Source organism: Natator depressus, chromosome 7, assembly GCF_965152275.1.
Source record: "Natator depressus isolate rNatDep1 chromosome 7, rNatDep2.hap1, whole genome shotgun sequence".
In the NCBI taxonomy this organism is placed as follows: Eukaryota; Metazoa; Chordata; order Testudines; family Cheloniidae; genus Natator; species Natator depressus.
In genome coordinates, this window is record NC_134240.1 from 121,291,938 (window position 1) to 121,312,429 (window position 20,492).

The 20,492-nt window shown below is 42.6% G+C and overlaps 2 protein-coding genes across 15 annotated transcripts in view; one reads left to right on the forward strand and one right to left on the reverse strand.

Annotated features, from left to right (window-relative positions):
• BTRC (beta-transducin repeat containing E3 ubiquitin protein ligase) overlaps window positions 1-20,492 on the forward strand; it is a 167,215-nt gene that overhangs the window by 55,882 nt on the left and 90,841 nt on the right. For 9 of the 14 annotated variants that reach the window (XM_074959479.1, XM_074959469.1, XM_074959473.1 and 6 more), the window contains one exon: window positions 19,766-19,843. The exons of the other annotated variants lie outside the window; for them this stretch is intronic. In XM_074959479.1, the coding sequence (XP_074815580.1) occupies window positions 19,766-19,843 (78 nt within the window). The remainder of the gene's footprint in view (window positions 1-19,765; window positions 19,844-20,492) is intronic. 14 annotated transcript variants of the gene reach the window in all.
• Window positions 2,757-3,353, reverse strand: LOC141991284 (small ribosomal subunit protein uS7-like). Its single transcript, XM_074959596.1, has one exon. It carries the CDS (start codon window positions 3,351-3,353, stop codon window positions 2,757-2,759), a length of 597 nt encoding a protein of 198 aa, XP_074815697.1.

Sequence of the window (20,492 nt, forward strand, 5' to 3'; positions counted from 1 at the left end):
TATTCACAGGTTTTGTTCAAAAAGTTGAGTTTTTCATTACTGAAAATTACTGTGTATATATAAATATGAGAGGGTATAATGACAATATTATTGATGGCCTTAAGGTAAGTAACCCCTACAAAGCAAGCTGTGCATGCTTTCCAGTCATTGTATTGGGTGCAGATGTCTCTTACAATTTGTCTAAATGAATTATTCAGCACTGAAAAGAGCAATTATTAGTATGATAGTTTTTGTGTCTAACTGGAGGTGAAATACACTGCCTGGTCAAGAGATTCCATCGGCACAGAGAAATAGCTGCACTTGACCGACTCCTGCTTTGCATTTCCTGCTCTGGTTCTGTTCCAGTGGCCCTGTGAAATGTGCCTGCAAGCTATTTACAGTGAGATTATAAAAGTGAATCATAATTTTGGTGACTTAGATCCAGAGCATGTGGCTCCGGCACCCCCCAGCTGGTGGCAGGCTCACCCCTGTTTATGAATGTAGTTAGGTGGCCCCCAACTGTTTACAAGACAGCAGAGGTGAGATTTTTGATTGACAAGTCAGAAATGCATTAGATCATTCCCTCTGCCAGTCTCTGGTTCATGCTGTTAAAAATGTCAGCCTCTCCAAGTTTGAATGGCAGCCCGAGGGCCTCAGAAGCTTTTTGTTTTCTGAGATGGAAACACAAATTGGATGTGTGCCTGAGCGCTTCATCCTGGGCTGTAATTTCATCTTTTAGCTAAGAACCACAAGGTACATGAGCAAAGCACCCTGTAAACAATAATACTGGGGAAAAAAATAAACAAGGTCGTGTTTCTGGTACGTTGATCCACCGGTGTCCTGACCTCTATCACGTTGAACATCTCCACTCTGATTGCTGTTCCCTTTGGCATTACAATGAGAGGGAGAGAGACTGACAGAGGAGGCAAAGATTTAAAGTTGCAGTGTTGCAGTTCCTTGTATTGGCTATGAAATATTGAACTGCCACAATGTGACGCTTGGATTTTTAAGCAAAGTTTCTTATATGAGATGTTCAGAGTCTACTCCTCCTGCTTCCTTCACCCCGGCTCATTGATAAGCAGGGCCCTACCAAATTCATGGCCATGAAGAATGCGTCACGAACCGTGAAATCTGGTTTCCCCCCGTGAAATCTGGTCTTTTGTGTGCTTTTACTTTATACTATACAGATTTCACAGGGGGAGACCAGTGTTTCTCAAATTGGGGGACCTGACCCAAAAAGGAGTTTCGGGGCGGGGGTTCAGGTTATTTTAGGGGGGTTGGGGTATTGCCACTCTTACTTCTGCACTGCCTTCAGAGCTGGGCATCTGGAGAGCGGCGGCTGCTGACCGAGGGCCCAGCTCTACAGGCCGCAGCGCAGAAGTAAGGGTCGCGATACCAGACCAGGCCATCCTTACTTCTGTGCTGCTGCGGGCGGTGGCTCTGCCTTTGGAGCTGGGCTCCCGGCCAGCAGCCGTAGCTCTCCAGCTGCCCAGCTCTGAAGGCAGCACCACCGCCCGCAGCAGCACATAAGTAAGGGTAGCAGTACCACAAACCCCCCTACAGTAACCTTGCGACCCCCGCCCTGACTCTTTTTTGGGACAGGACCCTTACAATTACAACACTGTGAAATTTCAGATTTAAATAGCTGAAATCATGAAATTTATGATTTTTAAATCCTATGACCATGAAATTGACCAAAATGGACCCTTAATTTGGTAGGGCCCTGTTGATAAGATTGAAAGCAATAGCAATTAAATGCATGAAAGGGAATAAGAGAAATGAGAGAACTGCAACCAAATTAACTGCTCGATATTTAGTGGTGTGACAGAGTTAGAGGTTCAGGAGTCCAAAGTCCAGTGGAGTGAGATGCGTGTGCACCCTAGTCTGTGATTTTTAAATGGAAGGATGCTGCAGCGCTAGTCTAGCTGTGTGTGTCTGTGTGTTGTTGAGCTTTGGTAAACAGATACAGTTCTATAGAGCAGTGCACACAACAAAAAATATGAGAGAACCTACTTATCACCCTGTTGCTTTAGTGACCTTGCCATCTAGCCGGTTCTTTAGATCCTCAGAACCAGTGCTCCATGTTCTCTGTCATTCCATGGCTGGGGAATCTACTACAGAATCCACTCTCTGCTGCAGAATTGTGCTCTAGGATCTAAGCTTCCATTTAAAAAAAATTGTTTCTGGTCTGTGTGATTGCAAAGGAAACGTTCCAAACATGGCAGTGGATGAGTAAGTGGTGTGGCTTTCTCTGTTAAAAATGCTATTACAAGAGTGAATTACAATTTAATAACTGGAAAGCTGTTTCTTTTCCACCTAAATGTCTAACATTTGTAACTTTTGAAAATATAAATATATGTTTCAGCTCTCCAGCTGAAGGCCTGGTCTACACTAGGGGCTTGTCTACACTGGCCATTTACAGCACTGCAACTTTCTCACTCAGGGATGTGAAAGAACACCCCACCCCCCGCCCCCAGTGCAGCAAGTGTCAGCACTATAAAGCGCCAGCGTAGAGAGTGCTCCAGCGCTGGGAGCCGCGCCTTCGTGGAGGTGGGTTTTTATGGAGCTCTGCAACCACACAAGCCACGTTAAAGCACTGCCGCAGCAGCTCTTCAGTGTTGCCAGTGTCGACTAGCCCAAGGAAATTAGATCAGTATAACTACATCTCTCGGAGCTGTGAAAAATCCATACCCATGAGTGACGCAGTTAAACTGACCTAACCCCTGGTGTAGACAGCGAGTGGAATCACAGAGTTTATTGGGGCAGTTCCCATGGCTTTAATGGTTTGATTTGGCCACACGCTCCAGCTCGTCCTTGATAACGTAGGAGTTGGAGCCGCCCTTGGCAGCGTTGATGAGTTTGTCGGCCAGGCACTCAGCGATGGTCTTGATGTTGCAGAAGGCGGCCTCGCAGGCCCCAGTGCACAGCAGCCAGATGGCCTGGTTGACATGGCACAGCGGGGACACATCCACGGCCTGTCTCCGGACAGTGCCGGCACAGCCGATGCGGGTCAAGTCCATCCTGGGCCCACTGTTGATGATGTCGTTGACCAGGACCTGCAGGGGTTTCTCCCCAGTGAGCAGGTGGATGATCTCAAAGGCATGCTTGATGATGCGCACGGTCATGAACTTCTTGCCGTTGTTGCGGCCATGCATCATCATGGAGTTGGTGAGGCACTCCACGATGGGGCACTGGGCCTTGCAGAAGCGCTTGGCTGCGTAGCTGTGGGGCAGGTACTTGGCGTACTTCTCCTTGACTGCTGTGTAATCCTGAAGGGAGATGTCCTTGATCTGAACGTCATCCGTGCTCCATTTCCCGAAGAGCTTGATGTCGGGGGTCTCCGCCACAGCGGGCACAGTCTCCCATTCGGTCATTATGGCGGCAGCTCCAGTGGCATACTGCCTCTTGGGGAGAGTGGATTACCTATGCCTCTGGGAGAACCCTCCCGTCAGCGTAGGTAGTGTCTTCACTGAAGCGCTACAGCAGTGCAGCTGCAGCCATTTATGTGTAGACAAGCCCTAAGTAGCAAAAAGAGTGGTACAACAGAGCCTACACCATTCAACTGTTCGCCCCAGCATACAACAATCAGTGCGATCATTAGCATAAAAATGCATTGTCACCACTAAGCTGCCACTGCTTCAACTCTGCATTAATGATCTCGTGTTACTGTGTCAAACCCGGTGCTGTTCCTGGTAAGCAGAGTGGTGAGGTCTAGTGTAGCAGCATTGGTTTGTTGATCAGTTTAAAAAAAAAAAACAAAAAACTGTTCTGCCAGCCAAGCCTGGATTTTCTTCCCTCCCCTGTTAGAAGTCAGAAAGGTGTATAAAGCTGTTTTGACAAATGGCATACGTAGTGCCACATTGAAGGGATACAGGTATTTTTAAAGCTAGCTCCAGTTCTTGAGGATTGTGAACATCTGCTTAGAGGTATTGTAGAGCTCCACAATGCACTAATTGAATTACTCTTTTCTGGAGTTGCAGACTGCACTAATTGAATTACAATCAGCTATTGTGTGTGTGTGTGTGTGTGTGTGTTGAAATGAGCAGAGCTGAAGCCTTGGGGAGCAGGAAGGTAGTGGGAGACATGACAGATCATATGTACTGTGCTGCTATCTAATGGCTACTTGTGGTACTGCATGGTCTCAAGGGAAGAGACAGTATTTCAGTCCTTTGCATAACCTAGGGCTAAACTCATCCAATTTAATTCTGGTAGTCCCAGGACATTTTTTTAAAGCTTTAAATAATGTCAAGAAGGAAGGAAGTTTCATTCACTAGAATTTCTAGTTAACAATTTGTTTTTTAAAAAGCTTTAAAATAACTTAATTTTAATAGATACATAAGATTGAGGTTCCAAATATTTTTAACATAGGTCTTATATAATATCAGTCTTTTTGCAGTGCCTCTAATGGCAACTTTAGTATCCCGTATTGGGGGAAAGCGTGGATTAAGTATGCTGCATCAAAATCCCTCTTTTAAACTTTAATGCCTGCCTGCATCTATATATTCCTGGTGAAGTCAGTACCAGGATAGACTATTGTAAATCACAGGGCTTTACTATAATTTTGTGTTTGAAGAACTCTATGGGAAGTGCTTAAAATGTAGCCAGTTCCACAAGATCAGGTTCTATAAATCTCTGCTGAACTGGCAAAGAGTTAAAGAATATAATTTTTGCCACAAACCTGGGAAAGTTTTGAAACAGTGAAAAGTGCAATAAACCTTTCTCATCCAGTCTTGTAAGTCTCTGTTAGTCACAATTCAGTGATTCATGTAAAACAAATATCATGCATTCATAATTCCAAGGAAGAGGAACTTTAATGCAAACACATGTAGGAGAACAGAACAAGGGCTGTCCTTTTATAAAGCAGGAATTTAACTAGGCACATACCAGTTTGCAAAAAAGCCCTAAAGAGAAATGTGCTTGCAGAATCCTAAAATACAGAGGTAGAAGGGAGACTTAAGTCACATTTTTGTCAATTTCTCTTCTATTGAAAAGTTGTTCCCCGCAGCATATGAAAACTTCCTGGTTTATGTACAAAAATAATCAAATGTTCTATTCTTCATGCTCTTTACTATTATGAGAACCCAGCAGCTAGATACAATACCTCACTAATAGATACCTGACTAATTTCCACTATTCTATTTCCGCCTGTTCTCACAAAATAATTTCTCACGAGAGATCTAATAGCAGAGATAGCACTGTAGTGAGGTCTCGTTAGTAAGACTTCATTACTTTTCGAAAGATGCTAATGTAACTTGCTAGAATGCTATTTAGTGTAACTAAAACTAAACGACACTTGTCAGAATAAGCAAACAACATATACAGCGATATGTGAGATCCTTTTCTATTGCATTTGTTCACTTACTTGCGATCTCTTAATATCTGGTCATCTAATGTGAATCAGCAAGGTTCCACTATATGTGCAACTACTGTGACCTCTCCAGTTTCATTGAGATCTGCAAAGAGACAAAAGAATTCTGCAGACTAATATTTTGTCTTAAATGCCACTTTTTGAGGAGGTGTTAACCAAATCAGTCTGCAGAATTTATTTTGGTTTATAGTTGCTTCTCTTTAGCATGGTATCAGATTGTCTACCTTCTTGGGTTCCTTTTGAAATAGTCAAGGAGACTGTTTCCAGGAGACATTGCCAATCAAATGCTCAAATAATTAATTGCAGTCCTAATGCTCTTGTCCAAATGTTACATGGGGGGGGGGTATTTTTAAATGATTGTCAGTGTAATTTGGCACCATTGTCAAACGTTCTTTGACTCTGTCTGTGAACACCGCAGTCATTAAGCCAGCCACATACATGCAGCTTTGTAGAATAGAACTTGAGATCTAGGTCTCCTGAAACACAGCTATATATCCAGTAACCAAAAGGAGGATATCTCTTAGTCCAGCCAATGAAAGGAACCAATAAACGTATGAACATGTCTGGTATCTCACAAGTGTATGCTTTGCACTCCGATAGCACTTTAGAAGTGATGAATTAAGTCTACAGTGACCCCATGAAGTAGGCGATACATGTTTGTCCGTGCCATACTCTCACAATACCTTTCCTTGTCAAGTTTTAGAAAAATAACGCATTGCTGTTTTGGATTGTTCATAATAAAAATCGTTATGCTCAGCGAACCCCTTCTTACAGTGCCTCCTGCTGGGAGAGCCTGGAATTGGAGGCTTTTTTACAGAGTGTGAGTCACCTTCACGTGGCGTAAGAGTGAGCTCAGTGCTGCTTTAGGAAGCTGTAAGTGGGAATGAATCCATTCCATACAGTGTATAAAGTGCTTTTTTAAAACAATCTATTTCTAGAACCTAAATTGTCCTGGGACCAGCTCTTGATATAAAAATTCATAGAAACCTGTTTTTCAGAGTGTGGTAACTTCTTGCCATAGTGCTGTAGTGTTAGAATTCACATTGGCCAGGTTGTTCTGTAAATGAAACACTGACAGCTCCCCTCAGGGGAACAGCCAATGTATTTATGATGATGTGCTGATTACACAAAATACACTGCAAGCAGAAAACAGCTGCAGAGAACAAACCTCTTAAAAGAATACAATTACAAATAGCACCCTCAGTATTCCTAGTGGTGAGAGTAAAATACAGCATGCTAATGGAGGTTTTCTAGTCTGCTTCAAAAGAAGAACAGGGCTCTATGAAGGAAAGAAGCTACATGCAATGCCTATATAGAATGGTATATAATCCTGTTCCTGAAAGCGAGGGTCAAGAAAGTACCGCAGGGCCTTGTCTGCTGTAGACCTCTCTTAAAATGTCTTTCTGTTGCAGCTCCACCAGCATTGGCAACAGTGGGAGCGCTCGTGTGGGCCAGCCGCCAGCACTTTAACCGCCCCCACGGCCCTGAGCACGGTGGTGGTTGAAATGCCAGCAGAGGGTCCACGCTAGCACTCGGACCATGGCTAACACCAGAAGAGCTGTGACTGTGGGGAACTTCATGGAAAAGAAAGTCTTAGTTCAAAAATAACTGACCCTGATTTTATGGCTAATTGTTCTTTATATGTTTTGGGAGACTCGGTGGGAATGAAAGAGGTGTGTTCTCTTCTGTCTCTACGTTGCAGATTTAAATTGTTCTGTTCTAGATGGCTGGGGAGTTTGTGTTTTATTTTTTCACCACTCAGAGATGTGATAGGCACCCCCCCCCCGTAGGCAAGGCCTTTGGGCGGAGAGCTTACCATCCAATTTAGATATGACAGAATCAAGGCTGCAACAAAACCATGTGGGGAGGATGGTAGAGGAAGAACTTGGCATTATTCTGCTTAGAAAGCTGATGGGAGTTAGAGGAGGTTACTCTGAAGCAACTGTGGTGCATCGGCAGAGTTGTGTAGGGGGAACAAAGGATGAGGATTGCGGGGGTGCTGTGTCAGTACCTATGTGCAATAGAGAAGTTGTGGAACGACTGATGCAGCCAGATTGTGTCAGGGTTTGTCCAAGTTAGCAGAACATGGCTGTAGAATATATTTAGGACCTGCATCTATGAAACATGTTTCAAATACCAGGCACACGGTCTTCTGTTTACAGCCCTAGAAATTGTGTTGAACTTTCAGTGTATAAATCTGTTTTTACATCTAGCTAAGGAAACAACATTGGGATTCTGTGATGAGGAGCACTTCAGTTCACTTGCCTAAAACAAAGAATCAGTTCTTCCATCTGCAGATCCCTAGCATGTACTAATCAACTCTTATACATCTGTCCATCTCTTTTAACTCAGTTTTGAGCCTCCCTGCGTTGTGCTGCTCCACTGACATCTATCCCATGTGGCAAAAGGGAGTTTTGTATAATCACCCCACTTTAATCAATAGAATAATTGATAAACCAGATAAGATTTAAACTGATTACCTCCCGAGTAGAACTCCCCAGGGGCCTTGGACTCTCTTAATTTTGACATGTGTGTTGTGTACCCTGCGGATGAAGTGCAGTTTGAATTATCTGTTTTTATTTGCTTAATGATGGGGAGGGTGTTAAAGTCAAATGTTTAATTAACCCAGCAATGGGCTGCGCTGTCACTTACACACACATCCAGCTGATTGAGATATCTCACCAAGAATACTGAATAGGAATGATAATGTGGCACTGAGACGGAAGATTGCTTTTTCAATCCATTTGCTGGGTCACTGCTTTGAATGTCTTATTGGATGAAAGGCATTCAGCCTGGAAAAAAATCAGCATTTAAGTACATTTTGTTTCCTGGCCCCCTCCCCACCAAGAAGTTAACTAAAACAGATATGTTGTAGGTTTAATAAGCCATTCATGTCCTAGCAAAAGGCTGTGAATAGTGGATCTCAATAGCCAGTGGCCTAGAGCTGTATAATTTCCTTTAAAAACTAGCCCCAAGGTATCTAAATATGAACTATTATATACACACACCCTTACCCTTCATTCTTTGGTTGCTCGATTACTCACCTCATTTTATAGTTACTGCAGCAGTGGCATCTCTTCGTCCCCAGTCAGTGCATCTTTGAACGCCCCCTCCAGAGAGAGCTGTTTCAATGTTGGATTTTTTTATGGCAGAACCCAGTAGTAGGGTTTTAAATTTAAAAGTGTTCTATAGGGGTGTTTCATTATTTTGTGCATATTTTGTTACGTCAAAGCATCAGAATAGCCCATGGGCTTTGCTCCTTGTGTTGCAGCCATTGTTCCAGCACAATGATACTGGCCAGACAGACATTATACAAATGATCTCTAGTCCCGCACCCTCATTTTCCATTGTTTCATTAGAAGGGGTACTTTAGTTGCTTGCTATTGCTCCGAAGACTGAGGCACATTTAGACACATGCATCTTTACAATGAGTTTGTCCTTGGTAGTGTGTAGAAATGAATACATAATAATGTACTAGAAGTTAGCTGAGTTTGACCCGTAGTCCAAAGTTAGATGGGCCTCTTATGTCCATCTTAGCAAATATAACTTTGTTACTCTTGGTTATCACTGGGAAGAAAGTACATTTATAGTAGAGAACCACTTTTATTTAATCAAATATTTCCAGGAAGGGATGTGGTCTAAGGGAGCAGAGTCAGGTGTTCGGGGCTTTGTACCTTTCCCACCACTAGCTTGCATTTCAGCCTTGAGCAAGTCACTTCTCTCTTTCAAGGGACAACTTGAATGAAGGTGTGAAGTTGAGCATAGGGGGAGAAAATCAGAGCAGAGACTAAAAAAGGGGTAAGATTATAGAGGGGTGTAAGGTGAGGGTGAGGAGATTGAAGCTCCTGCTTTTGGATTTAAGAAGCCAGTCAAAGGGTTTAAGGAGAAGAGATGATGACTAGTAGCAGCATTTTTGGTCTCTATTTTGGGGAGAGCTGGGAGTGGGGAGACTAAAATCAAAATAAAAAAGGCCGGAGACAATCATGGTGTGACAGGACTTTTAATATTGGGACAAGTGAGGCTGTGTTTTTTCCTTGCTGAGGGCTTTTGCTGTAAGAAGTTAGGGCTGGTCTACATTTGAAAAATAGATCAACCTAGCTACGTCGCTCAAGGATGTGAAAAATCCACACCTCTGAGCAACGTCCTTAAGCCGACCTCAGTCGCCATTTAGACAGCACTAGGTGAACGGAAACTCCCGCCCCTCGTGGAGGTGGATTTACTACCGCAATGGGAGAACCCCTCCTATTGCTGTAGTAAGTGTCTACATGAAGCACTGCTGTCGTGTTTTAAGTGTAAACATACCCTTAGAAAGCAGTGCTTCAGCAAAGGACACAGAATCTACCATGAAACTAGCCAACCCTTACAGTCCATTTATCAAAGCACTTGCAGTTCCCATGCAGATGAAGCCATAATAAATATTGAGCGAAGAAAGTTAACCTGTGTCTAGAGAATTTTAATAAATAAAAAGTTTAAAAAAAACCCTCTCCCCAGACCTGTTGGCTCTTGCTAACTCTTGTTAGTACTAGAAATATGTTTTTGACACCTCTTTGGGATGTTAGCTTATGTGCACAATCTTTAACGTCTGACTGTGATGTTTTTCCCCCCATGTGGGGAAAATCAAGAAAGCAGCTGGTTCAAGAATAGATAAGCTCTAGTAAAAGCTTTGATTCATATATAAAAAAAAAAAAAACCCAACAGAATGAAAGTGACTAATCCTAAAATTTGGTGTTTCACATGCTGAAATTCAGTGTTAAAAATGCATTTTTGTGTTCATCAAATGAAGGAATGCAGTAAAGCAAACCAGTGAGGAACAGGGCCAAATCATTTGATTCCCCCTCTCCTTTTGAAGTGCTTCTGTTTCTTGATAAATCTGCCTCCATGAATCGTGCATGGCAATATTTTCCAATCTTAAAGACAGATTAACTAAAGCTGAAATCGATGGTGGGACATATTAACAGAAATTTGAAAGATCAGAGAAATCGTTAAGGTTGTCTTAGAGAGTGGGGACAAAGGCGATTTGTTGGGGGGTGGGAAGGGGAGGCAAGTGCACGTAATAAGACACTGAGTGAGACTGACCAAAGCAGAGGACGATTGCACAGTGCAAAAATACTCTCAAGGCCAGTCCTTGATAAGTTCACTTGTCTGGTCTTCAGAAGCTTACCCTATGTTATTGCTAGCATGAGTTGAATTGGTGTGCGTGTGTGTGTGTACACACACACACACACACACATATGCATAAAGAAAAGGAGTACTTGTGGCACCTTAGAGACTAACCAATTTATCTGAGCATGAGCTTTCGTGAGCTACAGCTCACTTCATCGGATGCATACTGTGGAAATTGCAGAAGACATTATATACACAGACACCATGAGTTTCATGGTGTCTGTGTATATAATGTCTTCTGCAATTTCCACAGTATGCATCCGATGAAGTGAGCTGTAGCTCACGAAAGCTCATGCTCAAATAAATTGGTTAGTCTCTAAGGTGCCACAAGTACTCCTTTTCTTTTTGCGAATACAGACTAACACGGCTGTTACTCTGAAACCTGACACATATGCATGTGCACTTTGGAAACATGGGGTTTTGGATCCCAAAAAGATGTAGATTGTCTTGATATACCATAAAAAACTTGAAATATGAAATGCAAACTGTAAATACCACACTTACACCTGCCAAGGTGCTAATTGATTTTATCATTCAGGAAAGAGATTCTAAAGCAGACCCTGGCTGAGCAGGGGGTGTCAACATGAACCCTTAAGGTTTCTTTTGCTCTAACTTTGTTATGAAGAATGGGGAAGTAGCACTGCCTAATGCAGATGTCTGGGAGTTACAAAAATAACCAGATGTCCTGATTAGCAGAAGCAAATGTTCTTTCCTTAATCCACGTAAAATTATATTCAAAGGCTGTCCGGATGTAATGCTTGTGTAAATAAGGCACCAACAAAAATTGGAATATAAAGGGCCTTTGGCCAACTGGCTTGAAGGCTTGAATATTAAAAACAAATTTACCACTGTTGACTCTCTTAAATTCATACAACAGAAATGTGAAGCTGCTTCCCAGGGAACATGGAAAGTGTGTTCTCATTAGCCATATTTTCACTCTCTGTTTTGAGAAATTTCTGGTTAAGCAAAGCTAGCTATTTAAATTCCCATGAATGGTGTGTTCCCACCACCTGGATCCCTGTTTATGTTAAAACAAACTTAATATTGTTGAAACTATTTCATTGTTTCATAATATCTTTGATAAATATTTGCACCGGCTTTTAAAGATCTATGTGTTACATCAAATTCTCTATTCTGCTAGTAGTGTTAAGACATCCCACAACTTTACCTTCATCTTTCTAATAAATTAATAACTGATTTAATTAAAATAATAACTTGGTCTGAAAATTCCCCTTCATTTCTCGAAGTTTTGATAAGTCATGTTGCTGTGGGAAGACATTCATTCCAATCTGGCATTTATTGGGTTGAATACAAAGCAAGGAAAACATATATAGAGTCCACTTCTGTGTATTTGAAGGGTAGAATTGTATCAAATTTTTCAACAATTTGTTGGGTAATTTTGTATGTGGAATGTATTCTAAGTGCATGCTGAACTTTGTTTATACTTTCCTACCTTTAATTGCTAAATTGCTCAAACCTTTGATTGAAAAATTGTTTGTATTATGATAGCATCTAAGGGACCCCCCCCCCCCAGTCATGGATCAGGGCCCTGTTGTGCGAGGTGCTGTACAAATACACAAACTGTCCCTTGTCCTGAAGAGTTTACAGTCTAAGAAATCAAACACCTGACTCTGAGCCCGCTTAACTTGTGTCTTTCTCTCTGACATTAATGTCTGCAAAAGAGGGGAATGAAAGCATCAATTTGCCCCCATATCCTACTTCTCCTCCCTATATCTCCTTCCTTCTAATAATTAAACCTAAGCCCCTTTCAAAAATACCACTTAACTTTAAACTTTCAAGAGCAAGGAAACTTAGTTCAGTCATTCCATGGTTAAGTCACCCCCTTGTGCCTACATACTGCAATACTGTGTTTTCAAAGAGGATCTCATAGCAATGAATGTTCAGAGCTGCAAGTGCCAAAGACGGCTGAGGTATAATCCGTACCTCTGCATTTTCATTGTTGTAGATCTCCCTGTGTGTTGCAGTTGTCATTTCTGTTTTATTTACTGACCATGTAGAGGGTATGACTTTCAAACTTGCCCTTTTCATACTTGTTTTCCTCACAGTAACTTAGTTCACTTTAAGGACTTGCTTTACGTTGGGTAGTGACTAGTCAAATAAGTGTGAATCTGAGCATGTTGTGCCACTCAGGAACAGCTCAAAATGTGTTAACTGGGTGTTCAGGCTATAATTTTAAAATGAAAATATTGCTTGAAGTCTGAGGATGGCTGTGCCAGGTTTCATCCTAGCACTGTTTGAAATGGCTGAGATGTTTATAAACTGACACACAGCATTTATAAAATCAGGATGCTGACAGTCCCTTAACAATAACCATGCTCTTGGACTCATCTATCACTTACAAAGGTTATTGGAAAGGGAATGTAGGGCCTTTGCTATCACTTATTCCTCTTCCTCCCTCTTTTTAAATCCATATTCTGGCTGGCAGAGGCACAAAATAATTCAGGCCAGTTTTTCCATCTCTTCCATCACTTCACCTATTCCCACAGGCTGATGCAAACTAGGAAAAATCCTATTTTCTGGCATTATGGGACAACCAAAAATCCAGATTGAACAAGTGAAACTTCCTGTCTGCCAGGCGAGCTGCTGGCCTGAATTTGAACAAAAAACAATATGCACTGACTGGCAAATATAACCTGGGGCTGGGTGTGAAAATGGGTCGTCATCTTCATTTTCCTTGTAAATTACACCAATCAGCAGACAGAATGCTGAAGTATTCACCTTGTTAAAGTGTTCCCTCTTGATTAACCCAAGTGCAGTGTGGGGTGATTGGATAAGAGTACTCATGGCTAAGTATGCACATTCCCCAAAGTACATTATTGGGCTCCACTACTGTTTGATGACCTTTACAAGGAACCAGAAACAGGTGGTCAGCTTTCACTTTCAGTCTCTGGTCACTCAATTTAACTATGAGTAAGGCTATGTTTTAATCATGGGTATTTTCAGTAAAAGTCATGGACAGGTCACGGACAGTAAACAAAAATTCAGGGCCCTTGACCTGTCCATGATTTGTACTATATATCCCTGACTAGAACTTGGGGCGGGGGTGAGGCCCGGGACCCCCACAGGTGCTGGGGTGGGAGCCCGGGACCCTCGCAGCTGCTGGGGGTGGGTCGGGGCAGGCAGGCAGGCAGGCTCTCTACCCGGCTCCGCATGTCCCTGTAGCTCCTAAGGGGAGGGAAGGCCAGGGGGGTCCGTGCGCTGCCCCTGCCAGGAGCTCCAGCTCCCATTGGCCAGGAGCCATAGCCCATGGGAGCCGTGGGGGCGGTGCCTGCAAGCAGGGACAACTCACAGAGCCCCCAGCCCCGCCTAGGTCAGGAGCTGCAGGGTCATGCCAGCTGCTTCCAGAGAGCTCCCTCCCCTCCCACCCCCCCAAGTGTTCGGGCAGCCCCTGAGCCAGCCGCACCGGCCACTTCAAAAGTCATGGAAAGTCTTGGAATCCGTTACTTCTGTGACAGACATGCAGCCTTACCTATGACTTCAAAGTGGAGGCTCCTCTGAGGAGCTTGTTCTGGAGGGAGGGAAAATAAAACGTCTCACTGCTTAATGTTAAAAATGTATAAAAATGGCTACAAAAATATCTGGACAGCTAAATTTGACATCTAGGTTGTTCTTGGACTGGCAACTAATCTCATCTCAAGTTGGACACAGTGCTTCGATTCTTTACTAATGGAACTGATGTGCCCAAGAAGACTCAGGCCTTGTCTACACTACCACTTCAGTCGACGTAAGTTATGTTACTCAGGAGTGTAAAAAACCATCCCACTGAGCGACGTAACTTACACTGACTTAACACGGTGTGTAGCTCCCACCTCTCGTTGAGGCGGATTAATTATGTCGATGGGAGAGCGCTCTCCCATCGACTCATCTCGTCTTCACCAGACCCACTAAATTAATGCCGCGGCACTGGTCACAATGGCACCAATTTAGCGCAGTGGTGAAGACAAGCCCTCGCTCCCTTGCAGTGGATATGGTTATGTCACTAACAACCCACACAGCTTTAGCTTTCCACTTCAACAAATATGTGTACGCTCACATTGGCTGGAACAAGTGTTAATTGATTGGAAGGGATCTATTTGTCTGAGAGCTCTATTAAAATATAGACTGGCACATAGCAATGCATTTATAATATTTTTTTGCAAAGCAAGCAAGTGCTTTCTGTATTGGATGCAGATGTTAAAGCAATAGTTTGTTTTAAGGGCCAGTGCTGCACAAATTCTGGCCTTTGGGATAATGACAAGTGTTTTGCCTGCATAAACAATACATTTTTTCCCCCCTGAGGTCCACGCACACCTAGTTTCCCTCAAGCACATCATCTCTGTCAGGTTAATCAATAGGCACCGTATGGCAGAGGGTCAGTAATCAGTGTCATCGTGCCTTTAAATCGTGTTGAAAATTTGCTTAAAGCCTGGGCCAATTAACATCGAGATGATGAATGGATGGGTAGATGGGAAGAGCCTGGCGCTCAGGGGCTTGTGAGAAGTAGATGCTCAGCTGTTGAGCAGCAGACACCAGCGAATAAAATCAGCCATTCATGTTAGCTCAGTCCACCCACTCTTAATGATAATGTCAATCTAGCAAAATATATACACATTGGAGTTGTCATGAGTTCATAAATCAAAGGAGTTTGTCAAAGGCATTCAGATTAACGAGGCAGCAGCAATAACAAGTCAAATTTGCATAGAGAATTGCCCGAATCTCAGTAAATTATGATCCTGTTTTTCATTTGATTATTTGCTAATGTCTCAAGAGGGAGAATGATTACATTAGCATGCAAAATCTACTCTAGAAGTAGAAATCTGAGGTATAGCAGACCAGCACACGATGACAATTAATCAGTTTCTGCATACTAGCATAAACGTGCAAGGCCCAGAAATGAACTCCGTTTTTTATTATTATTTCTCCTTGCTACTGATCCAAATGGTTCAGCTTGACAGAGACTTTATATTGCTTTAACAGTGTTCTGAATTGTGCCTGCAGGCAAGACATAGTTATGCAGCTATAACCAACCTATCCATCTGCCAACCAGATTGGAATTCTCCTATCCAAGGCTTCCATTAACCCCCACTGACAGCTCCAAACAGGATTAAGAATTTGAAAGCATAAAAAATAGTTGTACACAGTTCTCCCCCACCCCCACCTCCTCACACGTGGAAGAAGACTGCATCTGTACTGTTTTATAATTAGTGTTGGGCAACCCATCATCAAAACAACTGCCCAGTTGGCAGGTTTCTGATTTCCACCATGAGGAGTAAGGCCGTGCTAAAGGTAGCCCTGTGCAGTTGGTAGCCCAAGTACGTTCATCCATCTGAATCCCAGTATTGCTTTCATGCGTTATATACAGAAAATACTGCATGTCATCACACTTCAGATGCTTTAGCCTACAGACTCTGTGTGCTGTGTAACACAGGGCGTGTTTGAGATAGTGGGGACTTCATGTGGAGAGTCAAATAATGAAACAAGTTTGTGGTGGTTACTGGGATGATAACACGCTGTGGAATTATATCCTGTTAGTTACAGGCTGAAGTTTTAAATCCAAATTGTATTTGGAAAGGGTCTCTTGTAAAAGACAGTTACCATTTTAGGGCAGATAAACTATGAAAGGCAAATGCCCTTCATGTGGGCCTCAGAGGGGAAGGCTAGAGAGGAGGGCTAAAGCAGAGATTTGGGAATCAGGATTCCCAGCATTGCCACCAACATTCTGTGTGACCTTGTGTAAAACCTGTGATCTCTATTTTATCAATCTGGGCAAATAGAGGTGATAATCTCAGGGGTGAGGGGATGGGAAACTTAACCACTTAATGCTTTGTGGGGCTTGAATGAAAGATGCAAAAGGCAGGCTAGTCCTAGTTTGTAGAAGATGCTCCATGCACTCCAGCACAAGCAGTCTCTTGCCCTATCTGGTTTTGGTAAGGATGGTGGCCAAGAAAGGCACTGCCACTTAGAGGAAATGGGATTTCAGAATTTGCCGCAATTCAAGAAGTTGTTTGGGATTTCAGCCTTTTGGTTGCTGATTCTGTCCCCACCCCTTCGTCCTAGCAGATTCCATCTTGTCTTTGCTACACATCAGTTGCAGTTCCTGCCAACCTTTGACATTTCTAATGCATGCACCATCTTAATATACGAGCATCAAACGCCACATTCTAGAGCTATGATTGCAAAACACCTTTTTGATAGCCTTTTGTCATCCTCCCTCGTGGCTGGAAGCCATGCTGAAGCAAACTTAAAATTCTGTCCTCAAATAGAAAAGGAGGACTTGTAGCACCTTAGAGACTAACCAATTTATTTGAGCATGAGCTTTCGTGAGCTACAGCATCCAATGAAGTGAGCTGTAGCTCACGAAAGCTTATGCTCAAATAAATTGGTTAGTCTCTAAGGTGCCACAAGTCCTCCTTTTCTTTTTGCGAATACGGACTAACACGGCTGTTACTCTGAAACCTGTCCTCAAATAGGGGAGCAGACCTCCCTTGCATTGGTTCAGCAATGAGAGACACGTACAGATGTTGTTTTCTGGTCACTGTTATAATAGTCTAACTTTACCACTGGAAAGCTGAGTGGTGACTAATACTGGGCATTGTTCTATTAAGTGGAATTCACTTTAATGCAGGTCTGACTATTTCTGAACTATTTGGAGACTTGTAATACACCTGGAATGGTGATTTTTCCTGTTCCTGAGAAATAAGCGGGAGTTGGAAACATCTGTGCTTTGTTTCTTAAGTGTAATGCTTTCCAGTCATTCTGTCTTCACCAAGCGTAACTTACTTGCCAACAAAAGTGCATGAGCAGCGCTCCTGTTTAATAGTCTGCTATTGGAGCTGCTGGGTGGGTACTGCAGAATGGTGAGACACCAAGCTGTGACCCACCATATGCACTTGGCAGTCTCTGTCTGGTCTTTGTTCAGCCAACCTCGTAGCCTTGCCACCTATAAAGATAATGAATGCGAAAAGGTCTTCTGCTCGCTTTCAAAATTAGATCTTTAGTTTAAAGAAAAAGAAACTGGAAAACTTATGACACATTGCGATAACAAGAAATTTCAGAATAAAGGCTGTTTTTTCACCTCGGCATTGAATTTCTTGGCTTTTGACATTGTTGTAACTTCAATGACATTGGAAGGCAGTTTGAGAGGCAAGGGGAAGATGAGATTTCACTTTTAATAACTATTTTCTAAAACACACAACTTGAGGAAAATAGGATTTTTGATGCTATTATGGGAGGGGGGATTGAATATTCAAAATGCATCTTTAAAATAGATAAAAGCAGTTCCTGGAATTACTTTGAAATTCTGTATCTCTAGCAATTAATCTGTTTTCAGAAGTATCAAAATTGAAATCCCTACTTGCATTATTAAAGTGTGCAGATGAGTACAGAGCAGTTTGTGCAAAGATGCATCTTAATTTCCTTTTCACACTTGTACAGTTTAGCTCTCTCTAAACCAGACTTAGCAAATAACTTTCTCCTAGTTGAGGCCCTGTGTGAAAACTTCTCAAAGATTTGGGTTGTTTTACTGAGTTATCAGGCCTGTTTAGGATTGATTTACATTATAAAACCCTGGCTACAGCTGCTCAGACCTCATTGTGCCTCCTGAGTTCTGTGTCTTGTAAAGCTCACTAGCTGGTCTGCAGATCTTGATTTACTTAGAATCCTCAGGACCAGTTTACCTTGAGGGTTTTTTTCCTTCTCTTCCATCTCTCAGCAAACTTTGCTCATGTCCTTGCCATCTTCCCACTCTCTTCTTTTCCTTCAATGAAACTAGAAGCTGTAACCTACCTAGACCCTTGCTGATCACACAGCACCTGCTGCAGGCACCCAAACACACTGCTCCACTGATGGCTTATTGCAGTCTGCTTCCTCTCTACAGTCCACTCGACCACACTGCTTGCAGTGTACCAGCTCTTCCTAGACTGACAGATGCTCCAGCCAGTGACTGAAATTTGGGGTTGGGAGCCAGCTCTAAGGGGATCTGGATATGTTAGGAGCACTGATGGGTGAGGAGGATTCTGGGAGGTGATGATCATAAAGGGGATGCAACTTCCACCTTAAAATCCTATCCTGATCCCATCTGCTATAGCCAGAAACTCTTCCTGTTACTGGCCTAGCACTCCCTAATGCCTCTCCCTTATGCCTTTATAAACTGAGTAGTCTTCCAGGTATTGAATGCATGGGTTTGTGACTTAAAGGCTATTACTACTATGGTGTTCAACACTGACTTTAGATGTGTGTACAGAATTCCTCCAAACCTTTTTAAGCAACGCAGTCTATCCTTAGCCTATCAACATGGTTATTGAAATTGTGATAGCAACCACCATGTTTTAGTATTGCTTCCCTGGCCAGTGTGGACAGGATTTTTTTTTTTCAGATAATTGTTTGCTGAATGTGTCCCAAAGAAAGCCTCTGTCCTTAGATAAACAATTGCACGATTCCCAGACAAGTAATCCGTAGCTTAGGAGGACAGAAGAGGACAGCGTGAAGAGGACAGAAGTCGCCTGCCTAGTTTTCTGAGCCTGTCATCAGCTGAGGAGCATTTCTGGAGCAGCCTCTAATGGCTCATCCTTCCTCCTCAACACCCTATATTCCCCATATAAGATGTGGTATTAGTAGTGCAGGGTACTAGTCAGCTTTTCTGGGGAGAGAGCACACACCAAAACCAACCAACCACACAAACAGACACTGGAAGACACAGCAGGAATGGTGCTGTCACCGATATCACAGAATTTGATGACGTGGTTCACCACACCTTAGAGGTGGGCCAGACAAATCTGAATGTTGGTAGTCCACTAAACTCCTGTGCAGTCAGTCAGTATTCCTGTTAATATAAAGATACTGGAATATAGGGGGACAGTTGAATTTTATTAGCTACATTTACTCTTTATAAAATGGAATCTTTTGAAAACAAGTCACTGTAGGGAGTTCAGGGACATAAGCAGTGGTATATTAAATCAGGCCATCAAGTCACCTGCTTGGCATCCTACCTCCAACAGCAGTCAGTACTGGCTGTTTTAGAGGAAAGTCCTAAACAAACACAACTTCTCCACTATACCTATCGAATGGTGCATTATTTATTAAGAATGAGAAAAATTCTGTCTTAGTCCTAACAAGCCAGTTGGCTTACACCTGAGGCTAGCTTTTTCATGTATGTATAAAATCTAGCTTGTGTAGCTTGCAAATATTCAGTTTCCTTTCCTCCCACAGAATAACATTGGGGATAAGAACTGAATTAAAGCTTACTTTCTTTCACAGAATTCCTCAGAGCGAGAAGACTGTAATAATGACGAGCCCCCTAGGAAGATCATTCCAGAGAAGAATTCACTTAGACAGGTATGCAACTAGTCTCTTAAAAATACAATAAAACTTCCTAACAGCTTGAATCTTAAAACACTTCAGGAAACTAGAGTTAGGTTCCTGATTTTTATCTGGAGCACTTGTCATGCTTGAGCCTGAAAGTTCTTTCTTACTCTCCTTAGTGGGAGAAGACAAGTAGCATTGTACCTGGGAAAATCAGATGAGTTGGGCTTTTGTGAATATGAACAGGGATATCCATTTCTGAGCAAGTATAGCGCCATCAGCTGGGACTTTGTATCTGAGTTTTGTTTACTTGCTAATCATTGGGAACTCTCCAGCCTTGCTCTGTAGTACTCCCTCTGTCTCATTTATGCCTTTCTACAATACCTAGAATCTCAAGGTGCTTTACAAAGAACTACTATACTTAGAAGGCAGGCTTTCTTAGAGCCATTGTCCAGACTGATAACCTAGAAGTAGAGCTACTTTAATTTCCCTCAAAAAGTTTAAGATGGGTCCTTATAGATCTGCTCTGCCCCCGCACACCGCAAAAGTTTTAACGTCTCTTTGATCCCTTCTCTATATTAAAACAAATTCCTTACCATCTTAATTTAAATTAAGCTCAAGGCATCAGCGAGTAGATCTTTCTGTATGTATTGTACATCACTGAGCACCCTGGTGTTCAACA

Bases quoted from the DNA above. Each gene is read 5' to 3' on its own strand.
- LOC141991284 (XM_074959596.1), bottom strand. From the start codon at position 3,353: ATGACCGAATGGGAGACTGTGCCCGCTGTGGCGGAGACCCCCGACATC.